The sequence below is a fragment of the Sinohyriopsis cumingii genome, chromosome 2, assembly GCF_028554795.1.
Source record: "Sinohyriopsis cumingii isolate HCF-2022 chromosome 2, ASM2855479v2, whole genome shotgun sequence".
Classification (NCBI taxonomy): domain Eukaryota; kingdom Metazoa; phylum Mollusca; class Bivalvia; order Unionida; family Unionidae; genus Sinohyriopsis; species Sinohyriopsis cumingii.
In genome coordinates, this window is record NC_142962.1 from 78,252,432 (window position 1) to 78,267,677 (window position 15,246).

Below are 15,246 nucleotides of genomic sequence, written 5' to 3' on the forward strand. Positions count from 1 at the left end.
AATAATTAGCTTGAGCTGGGAACTACAAGTCACATTAAAGAAAAGTAATGCAAAACTAACAGGCAAGTATTAAATAATTAAAATGAGTTTTACCCTCCACTACATTTTCCTTGACATGTATGTAAGCCATTAGTATCATATGTCTTGATGTTTTTTATATATAAAGAAAAAGTAAATGCACATACTCGTATGAGGGGTGTATTTTATGGTGTGGGATTGATAACAATGATGCTATTTTTGCCATGTTTCAGATGTATTAAAATGTGGGATATTAGAAAAATTTACACAGATAAACAGGAACCAGCGCCTGTATACAAGTTCCCATACACAGGCACAAGCAAAAGAAAGAGAGGTTAGTTAAATGTATTGATATTGAAATTACTTCATTAATTATAGCTGTCCAGATAAATATTACTGGTTATGTATGAAATTTGGCTTAACACTGCGGAAATCATTTTTAAAAAATATTACCTCATGTGTGACATATTCGATTTACTACACATGATCTACCCTTTTTACCCATAGCTTGAATTTAATGCTTGCATACTTCACAAAATGTGAGTTGCAGAAAGTATGTTTTGTGAATGTTAAATTTTTCTGTGATAATATCATGGCTGCCAAATGTCCCATTTTTCTCGTATTTGTCCTGTATTTTGGACCTGAATATGGATGTATGTTCTTCTTGTTAAAAATTCTTTGTTTTTTTTTTAAATTAAAAAATTAAATAAAAATATTCCTTGCAGTTTTTTGTTTAGAACGGGCACCCAGTTCCATTCTGAGAACAAATATATTGCATGTGTATCAGGATATAGAATTCTGAAATATGGTTGGTTCATTCCAAATCGAGGCTACCATGCCAGTCTTTAACCACCATATTGGTTTGCACAAATCAGTTGCCGCTATCACTGAATCTCATCTTCATAATATTCAACTTATAGTCATGAAAAAGCTAATAAATATCATCTTGCTGCTTCATCATCAACACAGCCTGAACTTAATATGTTTAAAAATACCAGAGCTCATCTTGATGTAATTCGATCGGAAGTTTGTTCTACTAAATTTCTTTTAGATCTGAACCTTACTCTTTCAGTTGCTGGCGAATTATTTCACACTTTTTCCAAACAGTAAAATCGCAAAGGACGAATCATGTACTAGGTCAAATACAGTTTAGTAAAAAGAAACACAGAATTCAGATCATCAAGGAAAGATGGTACATTGGAATTCATAATGATTGAAAAAACAAGGTATAGAAAAGGCTCCTATAAACAGCCTGTGTTTGAATCTAAGTGTGTTGCACTCTTGCACCTTCTGAATGGGCACCCAGATGGAACAGGGTGCCCATTCAGAAAGTGCAAGTGTGCCACTCATGCATCCTTGACATTAAATAATTAAGTTACTGTCCTACTTTACTGATGGTTGTAGATGTTGTAAATAGTTACATATGCATTAAAGCTTTAAAAATCAGTATTTTTGTCATAAGCAGTTGGTATTTTTGTACTCGGGGGGCTGGCAGCTATGTAATACAGTAAATTGTTAACATAACTCTTTAATTATGCCATTCCATAATTGTAAAACATACAGTGAAGCTTGCTTTCACATTGATTCCTGGTGTGTAAGGACTCTAATTAAATTTGTATAGTTCAGAAACATAAAAAGAAACATTCTGCATCATTGATCTCTTTACCATGTGATGTACTGTTCAGTATGTAGTCACACGGGCATGGCATTAAAAAGTGTTTTCCTTTTTTTTTCCTTGACTGTGCCCTCACTATATTAAAGACACAGAGAGGTTACAAGCAAGGAAAAATTAATAGATCCTGTAACCTAATACTGGTCATACACTTATCAGCTGATAATGAACAGAGGAATAGGGCTAAACCATTATGTCTTAAAAGGATGCAGGATGTATCTTTTGTACCTAACCATTTTATTCATAAATAGGGAAATATTTCTGATATTCTCTTTGTTTAGGTAAAATCTGTGTCTTCAGTAGTATTTTTTCTAGAATAGTTGATTGCAGATGTTTGTGACATGTAATAACCAGACCATCCTCAAAAGGTTGTCTTTAATGAGTTCTTGTTTGTTCTGTAGAAGCTGATTGTTGATGAAACATTCATGATAAAGAAAATAAACAAACTTGGACCTTTATCACTAGTATACTGATTTACCATGGTATTCTTTCTGTTGGTACATACCACAGTACTTCGGTAGTTTCCATTGGTAAGGAATAAGTGGAAATTCCTGAGTAATTTTGCAGATTTTATGATATTACAGTATATTTTCATTTTTTATTCAAAAATATGTATATTTTCTTTAAAACAGTTCTAATTGTCATAAATTAATTTTGATTGTGACAAATCTGATTAAATTTATGATACCTTAATCACATGTTTGACACGTGTAATGCATAATAACATGCAGAGCTCAAAGTATCTGATAGCCCGACACCCAGGTCCCTCTAATTTTAGTTGGAGCCTGTCTTGTATTCCAAGTAAGGTGCCCATTGGGCTTGTTGAAGAAAAAAAATAGTTTATCTGATGAAACTTTGATCACACTGATGAAATGAGTAAATGTACTTTCAAGATGTTGAAGTACATTTCATAACACAGTGCAATCTAAATCAGATTATCACTGTCCTACATGAAATTTAGATCTGATTTTAATCAAATGGGAGCTTTGCTAAAAATATTATTTTGTAGTCTTAAACCCCCTGACATGGTCAATGTTTCAAGAAAACGCGATTTTCAGGTATTTTATTAAAAAAAATTTAAAAATCTTTCAGTCTATGCCCATTACATGTAGCATGTGTAAATGGTAATCTGTAATGATTGGAACTTATATAAAACTAACCTGTGGGCTATTTCCCTAAAGGCTATAAGGTCAGTTAATACATCAGAGTTTCACATTAAGAATAGCTAGTGAGATGTGTTGAACGTTTCAGTGGGTGAACCCATTGTGCTAATTTGCATAGGTAGGATCAGGAAGTGGAACAACCCATTATAGGTAAATCAAAGAGATGATAGGCAGCCTTTCCTTGAAGTTGGATTTTACTGCATATGTATAATGCAAAACTTGATCCTTTCATTTATGTGAATCGTGTTCAAATGTAATTCATTTTTATTAAATTTATTTGCGAATTGTAGCTATTGCAGCATTGTGTGACAATTTTAAAAAAAGGGAAATTTGTGGGCTTGTGGAAATTGGAGTCTGGCATACCTGTCAACTTTTCAAAAGCCAAGTAGGGAGACTAACAAATAAAATAGTGAGATTGGGACAGAAAATAGGGAGGTTTTTATGTGGCATTTTTTAAGCACCACTTTAAATTAAATAAACATTGACCTATCTTGTAGGTCCAATAAGGGTGAAATTCTCAAAGGACATGCCAGAGGTGCCCACAGAAACTTTGGGGTGGGGACATGTAGTGGTCAGCCATGAAATTTTATGGATGTAGGTCAAAATATGTTAAAAGGTGAAATGTGGAGAGGTGACTATTGCCCCCACCTCTTGTTCCAAAATGCAAGTGCCCATGGGACATGCCATTTCTTCCTGTGAGATGCCTTATTTTCCCCCAGGTTAAGCCCCCATTTTTATATTCTGGTCAGCTGTTGTTAAACTGCATAATAGCTAAAGGTTAAACTGATGCATAAGCATAAGACCAGTATGACTAATTAACAATTAATCCTTATCATTTATCTTATGAAAAGGACTGCCCATCGGACATACATTCAAAGCAACCATGCGCTACAGTTTGTGTATATAAGCACTAGCAATTGATTGGCAAATAAACTGCCATATTTTCTTGTAACTTGTGATATCTAGGACTTCATTTTAACAGGTCAAATCTGCAGCCACAAGTTACCATACATGTGGCAATTGTTTTTTCATTTTATATCCCACCTTATTTTCTTAGGTTTAACTCTTAAGGCATGTTACACTGTTTACTAATTAAAATATTTACTCTGAAGTAGTTCTTTGGGGGCACATATACTGCGTGGTATATTTTGTTTTATTCCTTCTTTAATTTAATCATGGTAATTAAAGTTTACACATACGGTTTGCTCATAAGCTGATAATGACATTATTAGAAATTCATGATTGCAGAATGATGCATTTGTCTAGCTCCCAATTTAATATTTGGCCTTTAGTGAGATGTATCTTTGATCTATGCTTACTGTCATTGATTCACTGCCATGCACTGCAGTTACTATTGCCAAACACTGCAAATAAAAAAGAAGTTAACCATAGAATGAACAAAACAAACCTTAATGTGAATTAAAAACCTTTGTGCTTCACACTGAAAAAAATATCAATCATTGATGCACATGTGTGTAATACAACTTACTTCTCACACTGATTCTAGTAAATTAAAAAAAAAAACATTCCTCATTTCTTTCAAAGGCCTTGTACTCAAAGTATATTTTATGGGAGTTTATATAACTTTGTTCCTTGTTTGTTTTCAGTCATGAGAATTTAAGGATTGGAGTAAACTTTTTACTAATAAGCTAGCATGTCTTACTAATAGACCAGAAGTATTTTATGTAACTTTTTCCTATTTAAAGATTTGACATAGACAAGCTAGATTCTAAACATTTTCTCTGTATATTAAATTCATTTGAAATCAGGTGATGTGTCTCTTAGTATTTAGTTATTTCTTGACAAAGAATCAATGAAATGTGCACATTATATTTTCCAGCTTCATGTACATTGTTTAATGCCAGTAGAGTGCAAATCTTATTTGTTCCACTCTTTCAGGTTTTTCTCACATGTGCTTTGACTCCACATACACACGTCTGTTTGCCAGCTGTACAGATGACATAATCTATATGTATGATCTTGCTGCATACAACCCCACACCAGGTAAATGTTTGAACTATGTTGCTGTTAGGCTGATTATTCAAACTTCTCATGCACTCTCCTTCTTTGTCCTCTCTTTATCCATCATTACATTTTAATTTTTGTTGCTTTGTGTTTTTCCAGTATTAGCAGATTGTGACAAAGATACAGTGATCACTCATTAAAAGATGTTCCGTGATGTAGGCAAAATCACCTTGTATTGGGGTTTGGTTTGGGCGAACTAGACCACAAATCTAAAGTCTAAAATGAAATATCTACCAGATATCAAACAAATGTAAATGCATTGAAGGCGAAAGGGTCATCAGACCACTTTCAAAGTTCAAACAGTCAGTAAGCACAGAAATATGAAAAGGAATATTCAGATTCTTGGCCATACCTGGAAACAAAGCAGGAAAGGAAGCACATTTTTTGGAAATGATGCGTCAGTTTGAGTATTGCTTTTGGCAGAACAATCATTGTCACTGCTAGTTGAAATTTATAAAACAAAAAAGATTATGTCCAGTTGTGATCAAGCAAGAAGGCATAGACTTCCATGGGGTTTTGAACTACAGTTTCAGAAACAGAACTGGAAGTCATTATAGTCTGTTTTACAAGCTTTTTAGTTGGTCATGTTGCATTCACTGCATCAGACCACACTTCTAATCTTTTCAAATTAATGTTTTCCAAGTCAACAATAGCAATAGATAGCATTTTATTACACCTTGCTGAAACTTTGGACTATTCATGGAAAAATATTTACTGCCTTACTAATATAAAGTCTTATTAGGGTTGCAGGTTTACTTAATGCTTCAGTGACGGTTTTTAAATTTAATTTCTTGTGCTGTTTCCATTTCAATCATGAAAATTTATTACTGGATGCATAGTTGTTACAACATGAAAGCAGAACCTGTCTTGAAAGACCACCCCTTCTGCCAGAAAATAAAGGTCTCTCAAGACGGGTGGTCTTTCATACCAGGTCATAACACTAATCAATAAATCTGTGCATGGAGATCATGGTCTCTCAAAACAGGTGGTCTTTCATAGCAGTGGTCTTTCAAGACATGTTTTACTGTATTGCACCTTTAAAACCAAAGATGAACACTGTGACCTATATTCAGACATGATTTTTCTCTGTTTTAAATCGGAATTCCGCTTTTCTTGTGACTTGAATCAGATTTGTCTTGATAAAGTCCTTTTTTTATATCATCTCCAATCCGGTTTTTAAAAAATGGTCTGTTCAGTCCCATTCTGCAATGACCCTTGTAAATTATTCATTCCATATATTAGTTAGCACATGATTCTCATAAAGAGTATTATGATTGGTCAAAGGTTTAAATTCTTCTAATGAATCTTCGTGTAATGGAAACTGATGGCTATGGAAAGAAAAGAAGCATTCTTGAAAAACATGGCATCCTGAGTTGTTGAGAGAGCATGACACGAAAAGTTTAGATAAAGGTTTAAAAATTGTATGGGAATGGCTGGAGCGAAATGTTGACAGAAATTTAGTTCGTCAGTTTTTAAGAAAACTGAATGCTAGAGGACTGGCATTTTGTGACCTCTTCAAGAAAGATCTGAATTACAACAATTGCGGTTGGAAGAGTTTGGAACAGCACCTACAAAAGAGCTGCACACAGAAAAATCAAAGCTCAGAAGGCATCTGAGAAAAGTGCAGTTAATTACTATAAGAAGAAAGATTTCTTGCATGAGAGAACAGATGTAGCATTCTGTCAGAATATGTGCACTGCATGTCACCATTACAAACACCAGCTAGAAAGGAGAAAGGCTCTCATTGAGAAGGAAATGAAACATTGCATATTGAGCCAAAAATGTCACTGATGACAAAAAGGAAGGCTAAAGAAATCTTTGCCAAAGCTGCAAAAAGAGTTCGAGTAGCATATCAACAGGTTGTGTCCATTGGAGAAAAAGACATGTGAATGTATGGGATTATTGGTATATAGTTGATGTACATGGGTGTTTATTTTACAGATTTGTTATGAAAAGGGAGAAGTATAACATATTTGCTGCAAAAATTGATAAATTATTGTGACTTAATTACGATGTGAACACTGACATGCACCTGAAATAACTTCAGCATCACTAGTATTGGAGAACAAATTCATGTGACTATAAATATTCTGAAATTATTGAAATAAAGTTGGACATATTTGGTAAGTTTATTTTTCAAATGATTATTTTGGTTTAAAGATCATAAGCTGCACCAGGAGCAGTTTTGTTATGAGTGTAAAATGCATTTTTGGCCTAGGGCCTTTGACCCTGGACTCCCCGGACCAGGGGCACTGCCCCTCAAGACCAAATTGGTGGACGACCCCCAAACCCACTTAAAAAAGATTTCAGCTTTTTTATGGAAGACCAAAATCATGTCTACTATATTTTATGCTTTACTAAACCAAGTTAAGTATTTGTGTTTACAATTACATTGATTCATCAGTGCTAGACCTATAACTATCTTAGTCTACTCAGAATGTCCTTTCTGACCAATACAGTTGGAAATAGGAATAATTATGTTGATCCAGTTGTAAACTATCCATATTAATAAATATACAATATGTATTGTTACCCACATCAGGTTAACTGTGAGTTAACATATGAACGAGTGGAGGCCTCCACATGTAGTGGTTAATTGAGGTAACTTTTATTGTATGAACTGTGTACTGCTTGCTGTCAGTCCAAGGTTTCTCAAAGCCTGTGACTTGCACCCAGTAAAATCTGGCTTCCTGGGTTGGACAATGATAATAGTTTTTCATACAGATTTCATGATAATAGCTTTTCATACAGATTTCAAGTTTAATATTTTTTTATATAAAAAAGCAAAACAAACATATTCTTATCAGTTTTTATTGCTTCTGTTTGACATGACAGAAATGAAATTTCTTTTTTCTTTTCTTGTATGTCTTTTATGCCCAACAGAGAAGGTATTTAGGTGGGAAGGTAGGTAGGTGGTTTGATACTTCTGGCTATATAGTGAAAATTAAAAGTTCAGATTTCAATTTTTTATATGAGTACTACATTACCTGTCACTATTGTGCTGTTTGACAATTTGGGATGGAAGTTACCCTCGTCCAAATGAGAAAATTCCTTCATTCCGTTAAATAGAAAGTCTGGATATAGAAAGAACACAGACCAAGTCTGCTCTCAGTATCATAGGCCCATATGTAGTAGCCATCCTTTTATGGATACCTTTGGGTTCAGTTGAAATCAGTTTATGCTCTCAGAAAATTTATCTTTTTCATGGTAAAGACACATTCAGTTTTTCAAATTGGGCATTTCGTATTGTTAGAGTGTTTACACACACAGTCTTTTCAGGAATGAAGTACATTATCATTAATTACAAACAGGTAAAGCTGGCTGTTGACTGCTAAGTACAATATGTTGTTGGTGATTTTACTGTTGTAAATTTATTAGTGGAGTCAATAAAATTATAAAAAATGTAACACTAGAACCAGGTACCATATATACTTGCTTGGAAGTCAAGTCTAACTGCAAACAACATAGACACTGATCTGCCATCACATAATATGCCATCATATCAGTATCTGTGTTGCATATTCTAATGATGATTAGTCCTAACAAACTGCATATACCCAGATATGTTTGCACATTATGCTAGGACAGAGCTGGTTCTTTATAGTTAGACACAACTTACAAGCAAGTAAAGAAGGTATGCACTGCAGTAAGTCAAAAAGGATAGTACTGTACAGTTATCCCTTTTCTTAAAAAAGTTTGGAAAATTTGTTACCAAATACAAACCACAAAAAATGTCATTGTAAGTGGCAGCATCTCAGCTAAGTGACATGATGTTACAATGAGATCAAAGCATTGTTATGTATATTGAATCTAGCTAAGTGACATGATGTTACAATGAGATCAAAGCATTGTTATGTATATTGAATTTGCATTGTTCGTTAGTTTTTATCATTTTTTTAATTTCATTATGTGATATGGATTATTGTATTTTGGACTTGACCTTGTCCAAAATTAAGTTCATTTTCTACCTGACCTGAATCATTGACTTTTTTTAATTCTGTAAACAACTAATACATAGCCAATATTTTCTCTGAGTATGGGTTTAATAGAATTATTATCAATAGAAGTAAACATTTATTTGGGTCTGGGTCTAGGTTTTGGAATTCCCCTATACATATACCTGGCTTACTAGATGTATTCCACATTTTATGTTATAATTTTAGTGACTTTTTTGATTGCAACTAAGATTTTATCTTGTAAACATTGGTAACCTTCCTGAATGAAATTTTCCATTAGTTAATAGTTTGGGGTTTTTTTAATAGAAAATGTTAATTGTGACTTGAGGTCAAGTAGAGGACTATATAATTTTGTTTTTCTAGAAATTATTTATTTTTGTTGTGAGATCTTGAGGCAGAGTCAATGTTGTGTCCTGTTTTTCATTTGGGCTGGAATTGTTTTATTTGAGTTATTTTCTCAATAGAAATACAAACTGCTCATCAAAAATAACATTCTTGGAAATTGAGACTTAAATTTATAGTGAAATTTTCAAATTTTATACTTGAATTGTATTATTGTGATTCAACAAGAAACTGTTAGCACAACACCATAGCATAGGCCACCATAATTACATCAACACTTCCAGCATTGGATTTCTTTTGGTTTACCAGTAAAGTTTATTCAGAACTCTAATATTTAGTACTTTTGTCAGTAATTCTAGGATTATTTGGGATTAAATTCACAATACTTAAGTTCTTTTTACATTTTTCACCTTGTATTCTTGGGAAATAAATTATTTATTGAATTTTACCAAGCTTGTTGCTTCTCACTCGTTTCTGTTACTTATTTTAAGACATAGAGCCCTAATAGTATCTTATAATACATCAGAGATTTTACTGCCAAAAATATATTCAACCAAAAATAAACATTGTTACAAACCTAATCATAAAGCTTGTTACAATCATAGATGTGTTGAATACATTTTAGCATTAAGATGAACTATAGTTTTCTCAATTGCAGTATGCCATTTCAGAGGACACAAGAATGACACATTTTATGTCAAAACAGCATTAAGTCCTGATGACCAGTTCCTGCTGAGTGGTTCCAGTGATGAGTTAGCATACATTTGGCAGGTACTCAACCCCTGTTTGTCTTTTTACCAATTTTGCAGTCAAAGAATTTTCCATTAAATTTGTAATCCTAAGAAGCAGACATGAGAATTTTCCAAAAACATCTGTAATTCTTGATTTCTCAAGTCTGATTCATGCATCAGTTTAAAAATAACCAAAGGGAAATACAGACAAACCAGTCATTAGTATTCCCCAATGGGAAAAGACCAAACTGGTCTTTGTATACTGGTGACTTTTGTATGCAGGTTCACCTTACAGACTTGGTTTATAGACAAATGTCATGCACTCAATATCAGCAGATTTAATTTAGTGTAATATTTAACAAAATCTTAAATGCATGCATATATTGTTCTCCTACAGGCATGTTCCACACAAGATTACTGTATCCTGGTCACTTCAGTCCATTCTTTAAATAACCACTGATGCTAGCATTTTTGTTTTTAAATCACCAATCTTTGTACAGTGGAACCCCGCTATAACGCGCCCCGCCATAACGCGAATTCGGATATAACGCGGTCGTAGCATGGCTCCCGAAATTTCGTATATTCATTCACACATGGAGAAAAAAAATTTGGAGAAAAGTAAAAAAAAAACAAAACAAGAAATTAACTTCATTTTGGGCATGAGATTAGTTGTGACTTTTAAAATAATATGATCGTGGTATGGTTCCTGAAATTTGAAATTCATTTACGTGTATTTTTATCGGACCGTGAAAATATTTGTTTAACGTACGAGAAATAGTGTGTAAAACATTTATTATAATTTGGTGGAAGAATTCGCGTATGACTTTTAATAATAAACGATCGGAACTTAACAATTTATCCAGGTTCTTTAAGTGATTTTGGAGAAGTGATCGTGTATGAATTCTAAAATAATACGATATATATAACGTACAAGAAATAGTGTGTACAACGCTTGGCTTCTGAAATTTATCAATTTGAACAGGTTGTGGTGAAGCTCCGTATTCTACTCTAGAAGAGAAAACTGGTTTCATTAGGTTTTTGAATTGTTAAGCCGAAGTAAACATTATCAGAAGTGTTACTTATTACGGATCCATGAGTAAAGCCAGTAAATCGTCTTTGTGATTGTCTTCCATGAATTCTGTATACAGTCGTTGCTCAAACAATAGCCGACATGGGCTTCTTATTTAACTGCAATCACAGCCAAGCAGCAGACAAAGCTGTGGTTGATACAAGAGTCGCACAATTTAATAAACATCAAAGGACGAAAGCCGCCAACATGTATGCTGTGCTTGGCGGTGTGATCAAACAACAAACAGTTGAAAGTAAATAATATCCACTTTATTATTTGTAAATTAAAAGGGTATGAAATTGTACATCTGTTCAGCTTAATTTTGTTTTATATAAAAAGTGATTCGTAACCATTGCAGGCCTTCATTACTTAGTTATCGAGCTTTATCTGTGTACGTTGTTTGCTTATATAAAAAATATTTTACTGTTATGGAAAAGCAAGTTCAAAAACGCAAGTCGTTTTCTGCTAAAGAGAAACTGTATGCCCTAGATCAACTAAAGAAGGGCAAACAACAAACTCAGCTTGCCAGAGATCTAGGAATCAGCGAGTCCACTTTGCGAGGGTGGAAAACAGATGAAGGAAAGCTCCGTAGTCTACCCAACATTCTTGAAGAGGAAACTGGTTTACAGCGTAAAAGGGTTAAGTTAGCTAATGACAATGTCCTAGATTCAGCTTTGTACCAATGGTTTGTACAAGCTCGCTCAGAAGGTGTTCCAATTTCTGGCCCAATTCTGAAAGCCCAAGCAGAGAAATTTGATCGCCGTATCAATGGAGATGATTCCAAATTTAAGGCGAGTAATGGCTGGCTAGACAGATTCAAGAAAAGGCACGCTATCAGCCAAGTTCTTGTGTCTGGGGAAATCCGCTCCGCTGACAAAGAGGCTGCCAATTCCTACCCGATTGGGCTTAAAAAGTTGCTGGAGGACGGTTGCTACACAGCCGACCAAGTTTACAACTGCGATGAGACTGGTTTATGTTATAAAATGTTACCCGATCGCACCCTTGCAACCAAGACTGACAGTCACAAACAAGAAGGTTTCAAGAAGAGGAAGGACAGAGTGACTCTCTTATTTTGTGTTAACAAATCTGGCAGCCACAAAGTCAGACCTCTGATGATTGGAAAATCGAAAGCTCCCAGATGTTTTCATCATGTAAATATGAAGGCACGTCCATTTCAGTACACTAACAGCAAGAATGCTTGGATGAATAGCTCCATATTTGACGACTGGTTTCACAAAACATTCGTTCCAGATGTTCGGGCTCATTTACGAAAACTCAAGCTGGAGGAAAAAGCTCTCCTCCTGCTGGATAATTGCCCTGCCCACCCCCCAGCAGAAAATCTTGTCAGCAGTGATGGCAAGATCAAAGTTTCGTACCTCCCAAAAAACACTACGTTAGAAATCCAGCCACTTGACCAAGGCATAATTTCCGTATTTAAACAAAATTATCGCCATGAAATGATAAAGGGAATGGTAGCAGATAATAACGCATCTGTCGACACATCATTGGCATTACTCAACTTAAAAGAAGTATGTCACCTTGGAGGTAAAGCCTGGGATGCTATCACTGCACGCTGCATTGAACGATGCTGGATAAAGGGTCTTGGGCCAGCTTTTACGCCCTCGACACAAAATGATAGTGACGATGAGCTTGAATTTACAGGATTCACTGAAGACGACGTACGTTTAGCAGAAGAAGCACTCAAAAAATACGAGCACAGTCATCATGATATCCTTAACTGGTATTCAGTAGATGACATCTGCCCTATATACGAACACATATCAGATGACGAAATTGTTACAAATGTCAGCAGGAAGAATGAAGCTGCACAATCAGAACCTGAAACCAGTGATGATAATGATAACAATGACGATGGCACCCCAACTCCCCCACCAAAAGTGTCTGAAGCAGTAGTACATTTAGAAGGAAGTTTAAGGTGGCTGGAAACACAAGATGTTGACAGCGTCAAAGTCCTTCAATTAAGAAACATTCTTGACTTTGCTAGAACCCAACAGTTCGCGGCAAAGAAGCAAACGTCATTGGATATATTTTTCAAGAAATGATGAAATTTAAATTTGGAACCACACTGACTTTGCACTTTGCGCAACGATTAATTTAGCAGTTTTCACATGTTTCTTTTGATGTTCACAAAATCTGAAATAAAAGTTATTTGCACGCTGAAATCATGCGTTGTTTGTTAATTATTCTTGCAGTTGTCGCATATGATAAAATTTTAGCGGTATGAAATTTGTACAGACACCGTATGTAGACCCGGGAATAGCTGCATGCAATGACCGTACAATATCAGACAGCAAGTAAATGGTTTCAATATTTTGTTCATCCTATATTTTACACGACGAATTCAGACTATTACAAAATTATTGAATATTTTAAATCTGTACGATTTTCAATGAAATTACATCCATTATGGATGAACTGCATGCCACGACGGCACGGTAGCATACGGTGTTGATACACTTTTCATGATATAGCGATAGTCTGGTATTATCGGTCAATCTGTATTATCGTTCAAACAAATAAAAATTAGTAAATGTTTTTAATGCACAGTAATAACCTATAAATATATTAGCCATCGATTATTTTGAATATATCTTAATTAATGCATTCCAGTTAATATTCATCTGATGATAAGCCGACTTTTGATCATTGTACATGTATACACGTATATGTTCTCGGAAAAAAGTTAAATATTGTAAAACCCCGCATTAACACGACCCCGCTTTTAACGCGATCCGATTTTATGGACCCCGATCATCGCGTTATAGCGGGGTTCCACTGTATAGTGCACAATGACAAAGCAAAGTTCACTCCAAACTGAAAGCTTGCAGATGACTGAAACAGAGGACTGGCTTTTTTGCCAGTTTGCATAATATAAGCTTAGGAACAGTTATTCTAATTTCAAAAGAATATCTGGATTAATCAGTTCCTGAGCTGACTGTGATTGAAGGAGTAGGCTTATGTAATTGTCTGTGATGAATAAAGAATGAAAAAAAGTCTAAAGTGACTATTGTTATTAACATGTGACCTTATGAAATAGGATGCATGTTTTGACTACATTCCCCACAATCAAGCTAATTGTTTCAGTGCTCTCTCCAATATAAAAACTGCCTCTCGTTTAAATTTAACGTTTTGACAATATTTTGTTACATTAACAGCATGACAAGCATACTGTGAGTACAAGCAAGATATGCCCCAGTGACAAAACTGGGAGAAACTATTTTTTGCTTAGGAAACACCTGACAATGGAAAGCAGGTTACAATTATATAGATGACTTTTATATAGGAAATTTGCAGGATGGGTGGGGGTGGAAATGCCATTGGGACACGCTTGACTGTTATTATTATTATTATTACTAAAATCCTAGTCATAGATTAATCATGGGTCAGAGAGCCATCCTATGCCAGCCTTACAAAAAAAAAAGTTGTATGACAGTGTATCACTTCCATAGATACATAATAGACAGTATCGAAAACATAATGTTTGTCTATAAGGATAATGAGATTGAGGAACATGCTGTTTGCACATAATGAAAACACAGATTAATTACAAAGATTCTGATCCAACACGAACTTTATTAACAAACTCCATCATTCATTGAATTTTTCCCACTTGCAATTTTTTAAAAAGCTTTAATTTTTTGTTTTGTAAACAACAGTCATGGTTAAGCTATCACATCATCCTGCTGGTACACAAACCCAGGCAGTTACCACGGATGAGGGACCTGCTGCTGTAAAAAAGGGGAAGGGTTCCTACATAACGGACAGTTGATTCTCCACCTTTACACTTGACTCATCTCAAACAATTGATCTGCTGGCATCATCTGCTTTTTCCAGACTAAGAAGCAATCTGCTTCCATGGTTTAAAATGCAGACTGGATAATTTTGTGTAATTGGTGCAGTAGGAAACATGTTTGCCCTTTAAATGCTATTGCAAACTTTCTTTTTGTTTTTGTTTTTCAGGTATTGACAGAAACCCAATAAACCTTCTAGTGAATCTTCCTTTGCAATCCTTGCCCTTAAAACATTTTCTGCTGTTCATAGCATTAGTGAGGAGAAGTGGGCTACAGGCCTTCTTTGTTGAAAGGAGTTGTTTATGGATATATGTTGTGATTTAGTTTCTCTTGTTTGCCAAGCTGGGTTTCTGGTTAAAAATCTTCCACTCCAATAGCTCCACTTATTTTTGAGAATCTCAGTCACATCTGTGTTAGAGATGATCAAGATAGGCTCCTTTCCATAGTTAGGTCTTAAA

The 15,246-nt window shown here is 34.7% G+C and overlaps 1 protein-coding gene across 1 annotated transcript in view; it reads left to right on the plus strand.

The window, feature by feature from the left end:
- LOC149805240 (denticleless protein homolog) overlaps positions 1-15,246 on the plus strand; it is a 63,908-nt gene that overhangs the window by 30,303 nt on the left and 18,359 nt on the right. Inside the window, exons 9-11 of the mRNA XM_089948754.1 lie at positions 252-352; positions 4,753-4,857; positions 9,835-9,947. Of these exons, the coding sequence (XP_089804880.1) occupies positions 252-352; positions 4,753-4,857; positions 9,835-9,947 (319 nt within the window). The remainder of the gene's footprint in view (positions 1-251; positions 353-4,752; positions 4,858-9,834; positions 9,948-15,246) is intronic.